We start from the raw sequence: 17,838 nt of genomic DNA on the forward strand, positions 1-17,838 counted from the left end.
TCAACTTTCACGATAGCAGCACTGTACCAGTAAGAATCTTTTTAAAGCTGGTTTGTCTATCTTATTATTCATTTAAAGCATAAATAAACAGTTCCTAACGATTAACACATTTATTTTAGGTCTAAAACTGGAATTTTCACTTCAGCATTCGAAATGTAAACGAAACGCTTTGTTTACATAGCGAAGAATTGTAAGCTCTGTAACTCGCTTATAACTTATCAAATGACACTCAAATTTTGGTTGCCTATTAAAATGCCTTACTAAAGCATTGCAAAGAATTAATTTTGACCAAAATCGTGCCAATGCCCCTTTAATAACGAATGTATATAATTCAACGATTATTTTTCATAAGTAAACGTGTCATTATTCTTACAATAATTAATATATTCAAAACCCGTGATAACGTTTATATGTCTGTAAATGCGCCGTGACAAGGCTAAGTTTGTTTACAGGAAATTGAACGTCGCAGATTTCCAGTGCAAACTTTAGTGGAAATATACACTGAATGCAAGTAAAGGTTTTGAATAGAATACTTATTTTGCTATATTCTTTTGTTTTTCATACTTACGTCGACTCGATATATCTAGGTGAACTTGAAATAAAAGATACCACAGAGTCTGCGTCATCTGTTTCATATTTGGATATTTTACTGGACATGGTCATTGATGGTAACCTTACAACAAAACTTTATGATAAACGCGATGACTCCAATTTCTCTGTAGTCAACTTTTCTTACTTATGTAGCAATATACCGTCATCACCTGTATATGATATTTTTGTCTCTCAGTTGATTCGATACGCAAGGCCATGCTCTTCGTATGAACAGTTTATAAGACGAAGCAAGCTACTAACAAACAAGTTGATAAAACAGGACTATCAACAGTCTCGCTTGAAGTCATATTTTCGTAAGTTCTATGGTCGATACAACGACCTTGTCAGCAAATACAATCTTCCACTGGGTCGCATGCTGACTGACATTTTTCATACTAATTGTCAGACCATAATTAATCACCTAATTGTCTACGGACTTTTCCGATTTTTATCCAGATTACGACAAAGAGCACACGGCGGGTGTGACCGGTCAGCAGAGGATGCTCACTCCTCCTAGGCACCTTATCCTACCTCTATCTATTTGGAGGTCCGTGTTGCTCTGCTTTGAATTTGTGTATTTCGTTGTATGGATTTTTGAGATGGTTAACGGTTTGTTATTGTCATTTTTTCATTTGAAATATTTTCATTGTGAAACTCATTATTTAACATGACACCTCAATAACACTTAATTCCCCATTAATATTTCATTTACTCAATGTTGTATGGGCTCATTTATATTTTATGTGCTGCCATGAAATGGCTTGTGCATTATGCGTATTTTCTGTTAGTCCACCATTTCAGACTTCTGTCCTCGTACTCTTTAGAGCTAGGCGTTCTGTACTTCATATCAATGACCTGAATATAAAGTTTGTGTTATATGTATTACCGTCTTCTCTCAACAGAAATGCTCCATGGACTAAGTTCTGTATTATTTCTAATTATTTTAAAAACAGATTATTGCTCGTTGGTTTTTCACCCATGAGAATTGACCATCAAAGGAAATTACAACATTGATGAGAGAGTTCAACATGAATAACATAAATTGCGATAATAACATTTTATAAGAATAAACCATTCGTCATTAAGGCGTTAGAAAATATATATTAGTACTTAGTGCGGTAGAAAATTAGAAAAAAGGGTATACAAATATTGCAATTTTGCATAGAATTGGTGTTTTATTTAACAGTAACATGGTGAGATAGTTTATGAATATGACATGCTATAAGGAGGCTACAAATATGTAGGTGGTCAACAAATAAGTAATCAGATCTGCCTTAAACTTTAACATATAATACTTTTGGTCATAAACTAACATTAAGTAAAGACATTTGTTTTAATATTTAAGCTATAAAATTTGAGCTGTTTCCTATATCTTTATACATGTAAAGGGTTCCTATTCAAAAGTTAAACCCTAAAAATTGCCACAACCATCCAGCCCTGTAGCAACCTCTAATGATACAACGTCCACTAATGATATAATGTTGCATTAGTGGTCAGGATGTTGACCACTAATGATATAATTTTATCATTAACAAACAACCTAACCGTCCTCTAATGATATGATTTCATATTTATATCATTAGCGGTCAAAAAGCATAACCTCAAATGATATGGAAAAAAAGAGAAATAAGTACTACCCTGACCACTAATGATACACATTTGCTTACATTTTGAATTGCATTAGTGGATGGATTTTCAACCTTTAATGATATAATATGATATAATTTAATAAAAAATAATAATAATAATAATAATACGGTTTCGGTTTTTACCGCTAATGATAGAAATCTGTAATTATATCATTAGCGGACGGTTAGGTTGTTCGTTAATCATAAAATTATATCATTATAGTGGTCAACATCCTGACCACTAATGCAAAATTATATCATTAGTGGACGTTGTATCATTAGAGGTTGCTACACAGCCCTATTATTTTGCCGACCAACATATTTACAGTTTCACACAAGAAAAGAATCTTGACGCAAGGTCGCAAAACTTAAAATGACTGTTTTTTTTACTTTCAGCTTTGAGATTTATAACTAACAATATTATTATTACATTTATTAAGGATTTAAGGTATTCCAATTAAGGTGATCCCTGAGGTCCTTAATTTAAACGTGTTTTGGAAAATGTCATCTGCATATTAATATCGCTCAATATGAATTTACTAACCTCCTTTTTGATTGTCTCTTTATAAATATTTCTCCCTATTCATGTGTCATATAAGGTGACTACTGGTCTCCTCTCTAATTACAATTTTTTACTTCATTAAATTAGGATCTAACGTGACCTCTGGTGTCCTGATGTATATTCCACTTAAATTGACATTAGTTTCCAAACAGTGGATGATATTGCTGGTCCACGTATTAATTATCAAATTTATAACTACATTAATTTAATACCTGAAGTAACCTCTAGTTTCCTTATGGAAATTATACTTAAGGTGACTCCTGATCCCCCTACAGTGGCTGATTGTGGCTGATTTCTAGTCAATTTCCATCTTCTAAAATGACATAAGGTGACCTTTAATTTCTGTATAGAATTACAAAATATTTCTTCATTGATTAAGAACCAAAGGTGACCTCTGGTCTCCTTATGGATATACAACTTAAGGTGACCGCAGGTCACGCCACAGTGGCTGACTTCTGGTGAATCTCCATCTTGTAAAATGACATGAGGTGACCTCTGGTCTCCCTACAGATAAACAAATATGTTAGTTTATTGATTTAGGACATGAAGTCACCTCTGGTCTCCATACGTATTTTCCACTTAAGTTGACCCTAATCTCGCTTTAGTGGCTGAATTTAGGGAAACACACAAAGTGATCGCTAGTTTCTGTACTAATTAACAAAATCAAAACCACAATGTCTTAGGATCTCCTTATGGATTTTCAACTTAATGTGACTCCTGATCTCTATACAGCGGCTGATTTCTGGTAAATCTCCATCTTCAAAAATGAGATATCTAATAGATAAACATGGCGTGGTTCTTTGTCTGTATCGCATATTCAATTAATCTCCTGCAGAGACGCGCCTTTCTATGTATTGCTATATACACAATTGCTTTTTGACTTTTTGTAGGCAGTAAAACCAAAAAGTATTGAGCCATTGACATTTCCGAGTTCACATCAGAGCAAATTACAATATACTCAATAGGATATTATTCATTCTCAGCTGAAAAATATGTCACTTTTCAGAATGGAAAGCAGTGTTCTTTTGATGTACTCAATTTAAAATTTTTAATGCTTATCTCACAAATTCCAGCGCATATTTTTGCAACCCCCCACTTATATTTAATATGATTTTTATCTAAAGTAACACAGTAGACTGTTTCTCTCTTACACTGTGTACTATTAAAACGTCGTTATAATACATAAACAAATATCATCTGCTTATTCTTAGATTACCGACGTTTTACGGATTAATTGTATTTTTATCCGGGTTATCAAAGGAAAGATCCAGTTATAAAAATGGTGAAAATGACGGGTGGGTGTCTGGCAAAAGGTACCTCTATTATACGGACAACTCTTCCAACAGTTTTCAAGATAGGAATTTGATGTTTTGCAGATTTATTGATTCATTGTACATATACCAGAGATGTGCATATTACTTTGATTTTGCTTTTATATAATTTGTGGGAAAAAAATACCATCTGTTGAACTCATTTCATTTTCTCGCAGAATATTGCATTAACATTGTAGGGTACCCCTATTGTACGTTGTTGTTGTTTTGCATATCCATATGTACATATATCAGAGATAAGCATATTACTTGGATTTTGAATTTTGCTTATTAATAAAAAAAATGCTACATGTTGAACGTAGTTATTTTTAGCAGAATATTGCGTGTAGAGTACTCCATATTGCTGGATAGGTAGTGTTTATCAATTCAGGGTTGACAAGTGGATTATGGATACTGTTTGTATAAAAGATAGGTTCGCTGTTATATTAATAGCTATTCATTTGTTTGCTCTTATTTTCAACTAAGCTTACAAGAGTTATCTTTTGATCGATACCAGTAAACCAAATAATTAAAGAAATAAAAATTACACATTTATTTTACTACTTCATCTGTCTCCTCAAATTCGAATTCAACAAAAGAAGTGCTCCTCAATCATTGTCACAACGCTGCTGTGCAAAATTGTGGGGAATAAAAATGCTCTCTCTCAAAATGATATGACAACCATGGAGATTATTTTTTCTTTAACCCCTTGGATATGAATCTGAGGACAAAACGTATTAACATACATGAATGAGTCTTTTTTCAGACATTGGTGATTGGATTTTAATAAATTAAGTAACTGAATAATGATTCATTAAAAAAAAAGAAGTTTAAGTTTAACAGCAATTTGCTTCTCCAAATAATGATACCTAGTACAAACTGATAAGGGCTATTTGAGTAAATGTAGTTAGTATATGTAGATGGCAGAAAACTTTTAATGACAAGGAATTTTTTAGTGTACAGGTTTTGATATTAACACAATAGTATTGTATTGTTTATTGGTCAACAGCTGTACAGCTCATAGACATATACAAAACAATTTATATATACCTGTTCACATACATATAAACAAAACACTTGAAAAAGGTAAGTTAAGAAATTGAATTTTATGATAACTAAAGCATTTTTAATGTATTTACCTAAATTGCACAAATCTTTTACATTTTGTGTTGACATTAGGTGAATTAAGACAGAGGGTTTGATAAAGTAAAACTTCTTAAAGAATTTACTCTTATACTACAAAAAGGGACATTATACAAAACATGTATACCATTGAGGGGGTCAGCAAGATTTCAGTTCCCCAAAAGCAAGTCTATTTCCCGAGGCGAAGTCGAAGGAAATATACCTTTCCTAATAGAATCTCCTATTATGTTCTTATTCGTTTCATTAAAATGAACATAATATATTTATGAAATAAACACAAACTTGTGAGTCGGATGTGAAGCGCATGTAAAGTGCAGTTTAATTATTTTAAATATGACAATTCTTTCTTTCTTTCTCTTTATACATCTTTCACATCTACAAAATAAAATTACAAATTTTAGACATACATCTATATTGTACAATACGAAGCAGTGGCCGGTTGAGTGAGACTGCAAGAATTAAAGCCTTCATATTAACTTCAATTTTTCAATAGTCACTATATTTTGTTGAATGCGATACCTGAAGGTAGAATACATACATGTATGGGTTGATTTTTTTTTTTACATTACATGTTGGTATAATACATTCAGATTTAAGTTGATGTTTGTGAATCATGTAGCTGGAATACATACAGGTCTAAGCTGGTGTTTGCGTTACATGTAGGTTGAATACGTAATCATATGTGTGGGTCGATTTTTTTTACTTTACATGTACATGTAGGAATAATATATTTAGATTTAAGTTGATATTTGTGTTACATGTACATGTAAATGGAATTCATACTTGTGTTTGTTGATTTTGTAAGTTACACATAGGTATACTATTATTAAATACATGGTTTGTAGTTGTCTTAATATGGTTCAGTAGATGCCATATGGAATAGTGAGCATCCTCTGCTGACCGGTCACACCCGCCGTGTGAATAACTGATTATTTTGGGCATATGTGCTTTTGAACATGTTTATGCCAAAATCAAAGCTTTCTTTTAATTTGAAGCAACATATTTCTTAATATCTATAATTATTATAGTTTTAGTGCAAGAATTACTTAGAGTAATTTACATTGTTTCCATAAAAACTATGACGATTTACTTGATAAAACGTATGTTATAGCGATTATTAGACAACGCCACCAGTTTCTGTTGGGAATATGCACTTTCTAAATTTAATAAAATAACATCCATATAACACATTAAATAATACAAGTAACACGTGGTTCAATTCACTGTAACCCCTAATTAATAAAACAATGGTCAATTAATGTATCAATGGTAAATTCATAATTGTTTCTATAAAGATTCTTACAATGTCATTGAAGATAAATTAAAACAAGATAACGTTGGAAGAGTTTTATATTAAAGTTATGGACTTGACCAGTTTGTCACTAGTTTTATCTCGCTGATATCTCTGGTTGTCTGGTTGATCTGTCGATTTTTGGCCATCACAACCCTGTAACTGAGCAATAAACTTGATTAATGACCTTGCTAAATTTTATCGAATGGTTAACATTTAACATGCTCTTTTGTGTAATCTTTTACAGGCTTTCACGGGCATAAAAAAATCATAACTTACGACTGGTCCTGGATATTAACAATAACAGTTGACCTTGGATCACGTTTGTAACATTTGTTTATTCTTTCATTAACTTCCCTCGAATAGGGATTCCAGTTTCCTTCACAATCTTTCCAACACCATTGGTTTACTGCAAATGAAAAGGAAGGCCCATCTGTTTCAATATCTGATGTTGGTTTTTCAACAACACTGTTATTTTTGAAATACTTTCCTCTGGTAACATGCAAAATTGGTCTGTTCACTGACACCGGTTTCTCGAATTCCATATCTTTTTTAGCGGATGTACCATCCGAGGTATTCTTGAAACCTGTTTATTGAAAAATCAGAATATAGGTGTGGTATTTCAATGTTATAGTTCTACTTCATTCAACATTTCTTACCTGTTTAGATTAATAAGATTTTTTTATAACATGCATCTGTGAAACGTTTTGTCATTTTTAAAGAGAAGTTTCTCTTTAAAAATGAAAAGACTTCAAATGCTGATGTAGGTAGAGGAAAAGCAAACACTTATAGGGATTTATAGTCTTTATTTCAATTAAAAATAATACCATCATTGTAGTCCGCTTGTACTTCACCTACAGAATCTAATGGAGCGTTTCGCATCTGATCTTCAAGAAACTTAACAGCTTTTGGTGAGAATGGATCGCTGTGTTACATGTAAGTAAATACTATTGATTACAATGCCAACAAACAATAGATCGAGCATCCAACAGAAGTTCGAAAAATATGGTCATAATACACCACATCAAACAGAGAAGAAATTAGCATTGATCATTACAAATTCAGTTTAAAAACCATCTGATGCTAAAGAGTATATATATATATATATATATATATATATATATATATATATATATATATATATATATATATATATATATATATAAACGAATAAGTCCTTGGTATAGGTAACGATATAGAAAAATGTTTTCAGTAGACGATAACACAATAATCCATTTCTTTCAAATTTAATCCAGAGCGCTTTCGCCTGATCGGCTCTTCAGTGGATTTCAAATTATAACTTGGTTATAATTTGAAATCCACTGAAGAGCCGATCAGGCGAAAGCGCTCTGGAAGCGCTCGCCTGATCGGCTCTTCAGTGGATTTCAAATTATAACTTGGTTATAATTTGAAATCCACTGAAGAGCCGATCAGGCGAAAGCGCTCTGGATTAAATTTGAAAGAAATGGATTATTGTGTTATCGTCTACTGAAAACATTTTTCTATCTATCTATCTATCTATCTATCTATCTATCTATCTATCTATCTATCTATCTATATAATTTCAGTGCGCTTTTATTCAGTACATTACCTTACATCAAGTTCAAAACGTCCATTTGCTCCAAAAGTATAAACATTTGTTAAACCGTGTTGCCATCGCACCTACAATAAATAACCTATACACATACATACTGCATACATTAGTTTCGATTAGAATGTGGATACAATGTACATACACAGTAAAATATGTTGATTTTGATAAAACCGTCTAAAATTATGGTTCATATTTTACCACAATATTTTTCTCGTTAAATCGAGATACTTAACGAAATATGCAATAGATGATTCTTTGAAATATTAGTATCAATATTAGAGATATAATAACTAGCATAGACATTAAACTTTTCTGGAATAAAACATTTGAATAAACATGGTTTGAATAACAAAGAAGAATTGAAAAGATGTCAAAACTTATGAAAAACAAGTCGTACATACAAGAACTCGACCAGAGCCTTCTACTTTAAGGACTGTTCCAATATTTCCAGCTCCGCCATCTTGGTTACCCCAGACCCAATCTTTTCCTAAATATTTACATTCTATCACAATTCTTTCTCTGATCATATTTCATAGAAACTATTTCCCGAAAATTTTCGAAAATATTCGAGTTTGGATTATGAAAAAGATGCAACATTTGAAAAATTGTAATTAGTTTAGCAAGCACAAAAGCTAATGAAGTCAATGTCCTTAAAAACAATAAAATGGTTTAACCTCTGGTGACGAGACAACCAGTAGCAATTAATTCGTTTCCCAAGATGCGAGGTTCATTGCAAAGCTGTATGTCATATTTATTGGAGAATTTTCGTGTACTTCCAAATCTGTAGTGTGCTTTAAAACCTGTGTCCCATTCTACAATCACCCATCCTTCTGTTTAAGTAGAAGAAAGATTTTAAACTTTTCATAAAACATATTATGTTATATTAAATATATAATTTGTTCTTGTTTTGTTGCTGACTCTGATCAATAATTGTCAATTGCTTATGTCAAGCTCAATCACTAATCAGTGTCGCTGACATATTATTGTCCCTCCGTTTGATATTGTTCCATCTAAAGAACGTTTTAGTGTTGTACACGTTGATGCTATGTATGAACAGTTTTCTTCGAGAGATAGTTTACTCCCTTCATTTTAAAAACAGGGGCGCATTAGAATCATTCATTCACTTTCTCAAAGTTTCCAAACATTTTTAGAATATTTTATTAAGTATGTAAAAATTAAAAATATCAGGCAAATTCAAACTAGTGCTTTAGTGTGCACCTCCCAGGGTAAATGCTTTAATACAAAATATTTATTTGAACCCTGATATATCATTAGTCGTAGGGCTTTCTTAAACGTACTTTTAAAAAATGCAAATTAACTTTGATAGATGCGTGTAATTCATAAGATCAAAATACACGCTTTAATTTATTATATTGTAATGTTACAATTCCTGGTCCATATGTTGACAATCACAGTTTTGTTCTGCAATACTAATATAGCGGTGCAAAAAGCCTTAATTTTAATGAATAATTAATTTTTTTATCAATGAAAAAATAGATCATCGGATTAATTATTAACTGTAACCAAGGATATAATGCTATAACAACCATTAAATTAAAGGTAAAAAGTCAACCACAAGTTATTAGTCCAGGCTCGATTTGTGCATGTATGATCTTGTGGAGGCAAGAGAATTACTTTCAATAGTACTATATTATTGTATGCCTTAATTAATTCAAATAATCGTAATAATTCAAAAGTTCATACATTTAATCAATAGAATGAAATCAAAATATGATGACATAAAAACAATTTCCTGGGATTACATGCAGAAAATCTCCGTACCCTCTCTTAGATGCCCCACAACAGTACCAGAACCATAGTTGTCACGGTTATCATAAATCCAGTCTCGTCCTCGTTTGACCCTGGATCCTAAACGAGGCAGTTGAGGATACCTCTCCACAAAAAGCTTTTCCCTATCATCCTCCTCCTCCTCTTCATCTGCCTGTTCAGAGACCGGCTGGTATAACGATTTTCTCGAGCAAATTTCTATTATGTCATTCTGTAATTAAAACAAAAACTTTTACTCGGTCTTAAAAATACTTACGCTTCTTTAATAGAATGTAGATGACTTATAAAAGAAAAGAAGATACCAAAAGGAATTCTATAAATAAATACATACAAGATCCAATTCTGTGAACACCCTTTCTGGAAATTTACATGCTAGTGATGTCAGAATTTTCTCTCTGTCATCGTTTTCATTTGTAAACGTCAACATGGAAGCTGTTTCCTGCGGCAATAATTCAAAAATATTATCAAAATAGAATTTTTTTTATAACAATTAAGTGCTTTTCGATGAAGATTAATTAAACACTATGTCAGATATGTTATAATACGAAAATGACTTTACATGTTAAAACATACGGTTTCATAATTAAATAGAAGACTCATCGCTCCAGAATGTTTAATAACAAGTTTGCGTAAAATCTTACGATATTGTGCGAGTATTTTGCAAATTGTCTTGCTTCACTGACACAAACGATCTTTCCACCTCGTGACTGGGCACTTATGAATTCTAATGATGTCTACAACAATAAATGTTAAAAGCAATGCATATGGAATTCCTTACAACCCTATCATAAAAAGACATCATAAGAATTTAATGTGGTTTCATTAATATTCGTTGAATACCAATTTTTGTTCAAAGAATGTTCATTGAAGTGCGAATTTCACTACTATTCTGCATCGATGGGATCATTGGCTGCAAATTTACGTATCATTGAAAATGTGATTTTCCACGAAAATTGATGTCCACGCGTATTAATGAAACTACAGTAGATGTCATACCATATTAGGGTTTCTTCCTACAGGTATGCAGAAAATTGGATTCTTTTTACCAATTGATCTTGTCACTTGCAGCAAATGGTCTATGTCCTGTCAATGATCATGAGTGCTGTATGTTTAGATATTCATTTTGATCATTCACAGTAAATTGGAATTAAAGATAAAAAAAGTTTGATTTGCATGGAGGAATATTTTTCTAAAACCAGTCAGATATTATATAAAAAGATAAAGAATATGTTTGCATTAATAATCAATAAATTCGAATTATTTCCATAATTGTTTGCACGAATTAACAATCTGTTTTAATGTGTTTATTTCGACCTCGAAGGTTTATCTCGGACTTGTGCTGGTCTCAAGGGCGAGCATGAATTTCAAAATAAATCTAATCATAACTGATTCAGTAACTGTTTTAAATCAATAATGAACTGGAGAAAATTCCGCGTATTGTAAATATTTGTTATTAAGAAAACACATTTTACAAGCTTTTAAAAAAGCCAAATAACCGGAAGTATACCAAAAGTTTACCCCTAAAAACCTTATCAAACTTAGATTGCTTTATCGTAATGTTAAATTTGAGGCTGTGCTATTATTTATGACCAGATACGACATGCACTTAACACAAGCAAAAATAATGTGAACCGAGAGAGAATTTAAGTTTGGCGCCACACTAAGAGTAATACAGTTTAAAACCAAACTTTTTGTAGATTGACAGTGAAACAATAAGTAGCTCATCGTAGTTCTAGAATTTGTCAAATATATAATACCACGCAGCAAAGCATATGAAAAAAAATATCAAGGCTGAAATACTCTTAGTAAAGGTAAAAATAAACGTTTATACTCTCTCTGTTTCGCATTGAGGACGGTCTTCTCTATATGATCCAGTAAAATCTGTAAAATCCGTTGGCCTCCCATCAGAAATAAAAATTATTCTTGGGTGAACATGAAAATCTCCGATTCTGTGTGACTGTTCTATAAGAAAATTAAAATAATGTTAAGCGCATTAACATTAACCCGCTTAAGAACATGTACCCTTCTAAAAATCAGAGTCCCTTAATTTTTTATTACATATCCTAGCTATTGATCGAAAACCAATTAATACTAATGCATATATGCTTACAGGCTCTGGTTAATTTCGTAAAAATTTGTTCTCTTGAATATTATATTGCCTTTTCCAATAGGCTGATTCAGTATATCGAAAAGGGAATCTAACACATTGTGGTTATATGATTTGCACATTTATCTCTAAAAATAACCGAGTTTAATTTATTTACATAATTTTTCAAGTAGATCTTAAGAAATAAAAATTAAAGAAATCGAGAGAAAATTGAAAGTTGTATTATGGTAAATACATGTAGTTGAAACTAAGGTTTCTCCAAATTGGAACTTTTAAATAGTGTACAATAATTGAAATGAATTCAAATATCCTAGCATACATAACTCAAAAACGTGGTAATAAGACAAATTTTCATTCTTTCACAGATCGGGCCGAAATGATGTCTCGAAATTAAACGTGAAAGGGGACAACCAACAGCTCAGGATTTCTTGTTTAGCGAACGATTTTATATTTATCACTAAAAAATAAATGAATGGACAAAATAATATAGGTTTGTATTCACACACATGATATCTCTAATTATAAACGCTTGTAAAATTTCTCCAGAGAAACGCATAATAAATAAATTAAAGGATGATAATTTCCCATCAAAATACAAAAAAAATTCTTAAAAATCCCCCCATTTCCCTACAAAACAAGCTAAACAAGGAAAAATTGCATGAATGAATATATATATATATATATATATATATATATATATATATATATATATATATATATATATATATATATATATATATATATAATATACTTACAAGCAATGTATTTTCCAACTTTTTTTGGTTAGCAGTATGCCTTCTTTTTAAAGAATAAAAATTGTTTTGAATATGAACTAAAGTTTTATATATCTTTGTTGTATTAAGACAACCGATTGTTAAGTACGTAGCATGATGATTATTCAAGCTCAGGTTGTTCCATATTGTGGATACTTTTTCAAACTTTATGAAGACGCGTTGAGATGTCTCATTTTGCATTGTCTTAGCTTCATGTTTACAGAAAGAACAACAATCAAGAGACACATCATATTTTGAAGTTGTAATTCATAGGAAGAATTGAATGAAGTAATATATATTGTAACTTTTGTGTTAGAATTGAACTTTTTGTTGATTAAAAACATGAATTGAACCATCATTCCCAGACAATTTTGCTCTTTATTGAACTAACTCTGAATACTACTTGTGTATAGAAGTACTAATTACATAACGTAAATTTATCTGTCTATATCGAATATTACGTTTATTTTGTAACAGCAAAGATTTGTAATACCTGGTATAATAGAATTATCATATGGAATGAAAAATCTGTTGAAAGCATCTTTGACTAGAAACTTTTAAAAAATTTAAAGATTTTTAGAGAAAAGATTTATGATATTGCTATAACACTGTTTTAATGCATAATACATACTTTCATTTCAAAGTAAAATCATATAAGCCTACCTGCTTTGCACTCCAAAGTTGCAATTGATAGTAAAAAAGCTGCTGTTAAAGGAGACGACCCTCCAAACTCAACGTTATCTGAAATATATGAATAGAAATACCTTTTTTTTCATCCCGAAAGTATTACCACGATTGCAGCTAAAGTTTTAATCTATATCATTTTCTCAACCTTAATGTTAACAATGTTTTGCAAGTATTTCCAATGATCAATTCAAAGCTGAGTCAGTTATTAATTTATAAATAACATAAAAGAGCACATTCTTTGTTATGTAAACATACTTCAGGTAATGTGTTTGTATACAAACTGAGTGATGCATGAAAAATACGAGATTTAAATCAAAATTGAATGTGACAAACCTTTCGTATGTCACTATAACAAACCAGAAAAAGAACTGATCTGCTTGAAACATAACTTTTCGTGGTTAATTTGACCAATATGATTTGGGATTTTGTTTGTAACCCGACAACTGACATTGAAGTTTTAGATAACCATAAGAAATACTTAAGTAAAACATTCTGAACATAAAGAATGGGAAAATTGAATTTGAAAATTTCAACTGAAATCATAATAATGCCCTTTTAAATAAATCAGAAATGAATCTAAACATCATTTACACTGAGGCCATTTAATCGCTTAAGTGCCCCGCTATAATAAAGGATAGTAGAAAGTCAAGAATTGACTTTATTACTTTGACAGTAATGTAATCTCTAACTTAAATCTTAGTTTATGATCATTGCACACCGATTATCCAACTTAAACTATATTGGTTTAGTATAAGGCGAATAAAGCCAATAGGATATGATATATAGACATTGTAAGATCTGGACAAATATTTTACACAGAGAGTGTGTTTGAAAATGATCTAGAAACTTGGTTTAAGGTTAACTGTACATCCTTTCCTGGAGACAACTTATTTGGTAAAGTATGAACCATATTGGACCAAGGCAAGATAAGATAACAAATGGTTTAGGAATTCTTTGACCGAAAAAAAGGTTTCAGGTCACAGGACACTCTTTTTCTCAATAAACTACGGTCGGTTATTTTTATTTGTGGGGGTCAAAGTTCGTCGGTAGCCAAATTTTTCCTGGTTCGTGGGGAGATAATTTTGTTAAAGGAATGTCAGGATAATATTAATATATATCAATAAACAAACGATTGTATATACGTTCGTGGGGATATAAATTCGTTGGCAAGGGTTACCGACGAAAGCCGCGACCATTGGTCCCCCACGAACAATGATGATCACAGTATGGGGCTAGGTATAAGCCAGATTGTGTATATAAGAAAAGATTTTAGCTTCGGACAAATGATGTCGGAAGAACGAACGGTCAGACTTATCCCTAAAAGGGGAATCACCACGATTTTGGTCAAATTTCATAAGTAAATGCTTACGAAATGCATCTCCGAAATGATCAACCTAAAATTGAGTGTAAGTTGTAGAGTAATAAGCAAAATACAGCATTATACAATCTTTGTTGTGTAAAAAAGGCTCGTGCCAATTTGTTTAATGTACCGGTGTTCTTTATATAAAAATATTTTTCTGTCTGCTTATTCGGTTTGAACATAAATAAACAGGTCTTAGCGTTTATCTCAGTCTTTCTTAGGGCCCCGCTCTGCGGGCGCCTTATAGTGATTAGTCTGTCCGTCTGTTCGTCTGTCCGTCCTTCTATCCGTCTGTCCGTCTGTCCTTCCGTCTGTCTATCCGCCCGATATGGCTTGTCTGGAGCATATCTTCTCTCCGCTAAGCCCAATATGGCTCATACTTCACCAATAGAATGCCTTTGAGTAAAGGGTATGCAGTGATTGTAAATCTATGTCTAAAGTTAAGGTCATGGCAAAATTATAAATAAAAAACAAATCCGGAGCAAATTTTCTCTCCCCTTGGTCCAGTCTAGCTCATTATTCACTCACAGGGTGTCTATGGCCAAAAAATGTCCAGTGATATTAAACAAAGTTAGGTCAAGGGTCAAGGTCATATGGGACCATGCAAAAATCCTTTTTCAGAGCATATCTGATAGAGTTTATTGATAACGGGTATGTAGTGACCTAGCTTCAACTAATTTAATGGTCAAAGTCATAGCAGAACTATACTTCTACCTCATAATGCCTTTGATAAAAAGTTATGCAATGAGCCTGCATGATGATCAAATGCAAGGTTATTTTTTTACCCCAACTTAGCCCTTTTTGTCTAATACTTTACTTAACTGAGTTTTTTTAATGTAATGAAGTGACCTTGAAACAAGTCAATGTGACAGTCATAGCATATCTCTTTATAATCAGGTTTAGACCATATATTATTTTCTATATAGTTAATCTGTACAGACGGAACAAATGCCAGCTGAAAAAATTCGAAGTCAAAGGTGAAGGTCAAAGCATACAAAATTATCTGAAATTCGTGACCCATTTAAGGTAACTGTTTTTCATTTAAGCTTTTCTTGCGAACCACAATATAAAGTTGAAAGGTATTTTAAAACTGTTCTTTTAATGATAATACTAAATTAACAAAACTTAGACATCTCTTTACAGGTTGTTCAAACGAAATATTTCTAACCTAATGAATGCTTGATATCTTCATATTGGTTAGAATAATAACGTTGAAACTTGGTATGTCGTCCGCATATAATAACGGCAACGTTCTCGTCGATTTCTGGATGTTTTGCATACTCTGAAATTAAAAAGTAAAGCGATCACATTCAAATAATAATATATTTTCCGATAATAAAAAGAGAGGTTCTTTTGCTTTTCTAAAAAAAATTGAAAGTTACCCACCATCAAGTATTGCATAAGAAGCTCCCTTCATTTGCCCGAAGCCTTCTTCTCCTAAACTTAAGGATGTGTCCAATATAAAGATATTACACGGACCTTTCCCATGTTGATAAATCTGTCCAAAGTCTAAAATTATTTGAAATCTAATAAAAAGGCATTTTATTACTTAAAATGCTTTAAAATATAAACTTGTAAAGTAATTTACTTTTTTTAGCTTCAATAGCTGCTTGCGTTTTCCAGTATTGCTCTGCATGAATTAAATCCTGTGCCATTAAAAACGTTTGGAATAAAACAAGTGACACTGAATGATTAACAAAGCTCAACAATTAGACAAAATCCTTTTTCACATTGATCAGGTAAACGGTTCAATCAGATTTCAAACTTCACGTGACGTTTGAAATAAAATGGACGAAAAAATAAGCATACTTCAAATTAACCAAAACATTTCATACAAAAACCCATTGCTTGTTTGAAGGTAATGAAAATGAAAAACTTCCTGCTAAGCTATTTATACACACTCTGAAACTTCCTTGTTTAATTACAATATTTTATTCTAAAATATGAGTTAATTGATTGTTTAAACATTGTGGAATGTTACCGAGCAGTTACGGTGTAGCTAAGGTTCAGATGTATTTATTATGATTACGAAAATGCATTGACCTACAATACAATACATTTTAGTATTGACAACGCTGTAAAAATAAAACAACAGGTCTAGACTTAACCTTTACTGTAATTAAAAAAAAATAAACAAATAATCAGTGTTTCGGCATCAAACAGTTTAGGCACAATGCGTAATGGTAAGATGCATTATACAAAAACAATAGATTATATCAATATATATCTATTTGATGCAACGAATGTAGGAATTTTGAATATAATGAAGCAATTTACAATAAAATGTATATATATACATAAACATACAAAATTGATTTATTATAATGTTCTTGATGAGTTTTTTTAAATGCTTGCATTAAAACATATCATTGAAAAATAGAGAACTGACAATATTTCATCATACATTCAATTGCATGGATTAGGAAGGAAACTGATACAATATTATATTTTTAGTTTATAAATGTATGATTAGCTTGATTGTTTTCCTTCTCACTTTCGTACTAATGAAATTTTTTAAATTGTAGGCCACGTTTTATGCATCCAGCGACAAACGGCGTTCAAATATTACATCTACATGCATTTTGAAACCGGATGATTTTTAACAACCGATAACAAGAATGTGTGGGGGTGGAGTACATAGCTTTAAAGTATTTGTATGTACACTACTTTATATAATTAGTTCTGGATGAAGTAGAAATTCACAATATTAATTTGTACCACTTAATTAACTGATATTGAAGAGCGTATTCAAATAATAATGAAAAACTTGAATCATGGCATTAATTCTTAAGGTTTTAAGGTACCATCAAACTCTATATATATAAAATATCTAAACTCATTATAAACAGTTGTTTGACAAATTTAAAAAAAAGAAATAGAAAAAAAAATCTGGGAAAAGCGATTCTCCATCATTAATATGAGTGATACCAATATCTGAGAGAGGGGTCTGTGTGTTAATATATTTATAATTCTCAAAGGTCAAGAGAATCCCTTATTTTACAAT

At 31.4% G+C, this 17,838-nt stretch overlaps 1 protein-coding gene across 8 annotated transcripts; it reads right to left on the reverse strand.

Moving 5' to 3' along the window:
- Positions 1–5,687: 5,687 nt before the first annotated feature.
- On the reverse strand, positions 5,688–16,697 carry LOC105339594 (uncharacterized). Of its 8 annotated transcripts, none has more exons than XM_066087487.1 (16): positions 16,423–16,696; positions 16,221–16,343; positions 16,003–16,116; positions 13,451–13,528; positions 11,739–11,869; positions 10,904–10,990; positions 10,549–10,641; positions 10,239–10,346; positions 9,902–10,118; positions 8,794–8,949; positions 8,521–8,606; positions 8,117–8,187; positions 7,353–7,450; positions 6,805–7,111; positions 6,607–6,681; positions 5,688–6,391 (listed from the first exon to the last, which is right to left on the reverse strand). In XM_066087487.1, coding segments are annotated over exons 1-16 (1,812 nt in total). In that variant the 5' UTR covers positions 16,490–16,696; the 3' UTR covers positions 5,688–6,390. The 8 variants fall into 8 exon arrangements, 7 of the variants coding, with proteins under 7 accessions (XP_065943559.1, XP_065943557.1, XP_065943561.1 ...); XM_066087485.1 differs by having other exon boundaries at positions 6,607–6,687; XM_066087488.1 differs by lacking the exon at positions 5,688–6,391 and having other exon boundaries at positions 6,420–6,687; positions 16,221–16,332.
- Between the last annotated feature and the right edge of the window lie 1,141 nt (positions 16,698–17,838).

Source organism: Magallana gigas, chromosome 6 (genome assembly GCF_963853765.1).
Source record: "Magallana gigas chromosome 6, xbMagGiga1.1, whole genome shotgun sequence".
In the NCBI taxonomy this organism is placed as follows: domain Eukaryota; kingdom Metazoa; phylum Mollusca; class Bivalvia; order Ostreida; family Ostreidae; genus Magallana; species Magallana gigas.

Bases quoted from the DNA above. Each gene is read 5' to 3' on its own strand.
- LOC105339594 (XM_066087483.1), bottom strand. From the start codon at position 16,489: ATGGCACAGGATTTAATTCATGCAGAGCAATACTGGAAAACGCAAGCA. The intron at 10,991-11,738 runs GTATAAACGTTT...GATCATTGACAG, and splicing joins CTCAATGCGAAACAGAGAGA to GACATAGACCATTTGCTGCA. The intron at 8,188-8,520 runs GTATGTACGACT...TATTTATTGTAG, and splicing joins AAGGCTCTGGTCGAGTTCTT to GTGCGATGGCAACACGGTTT.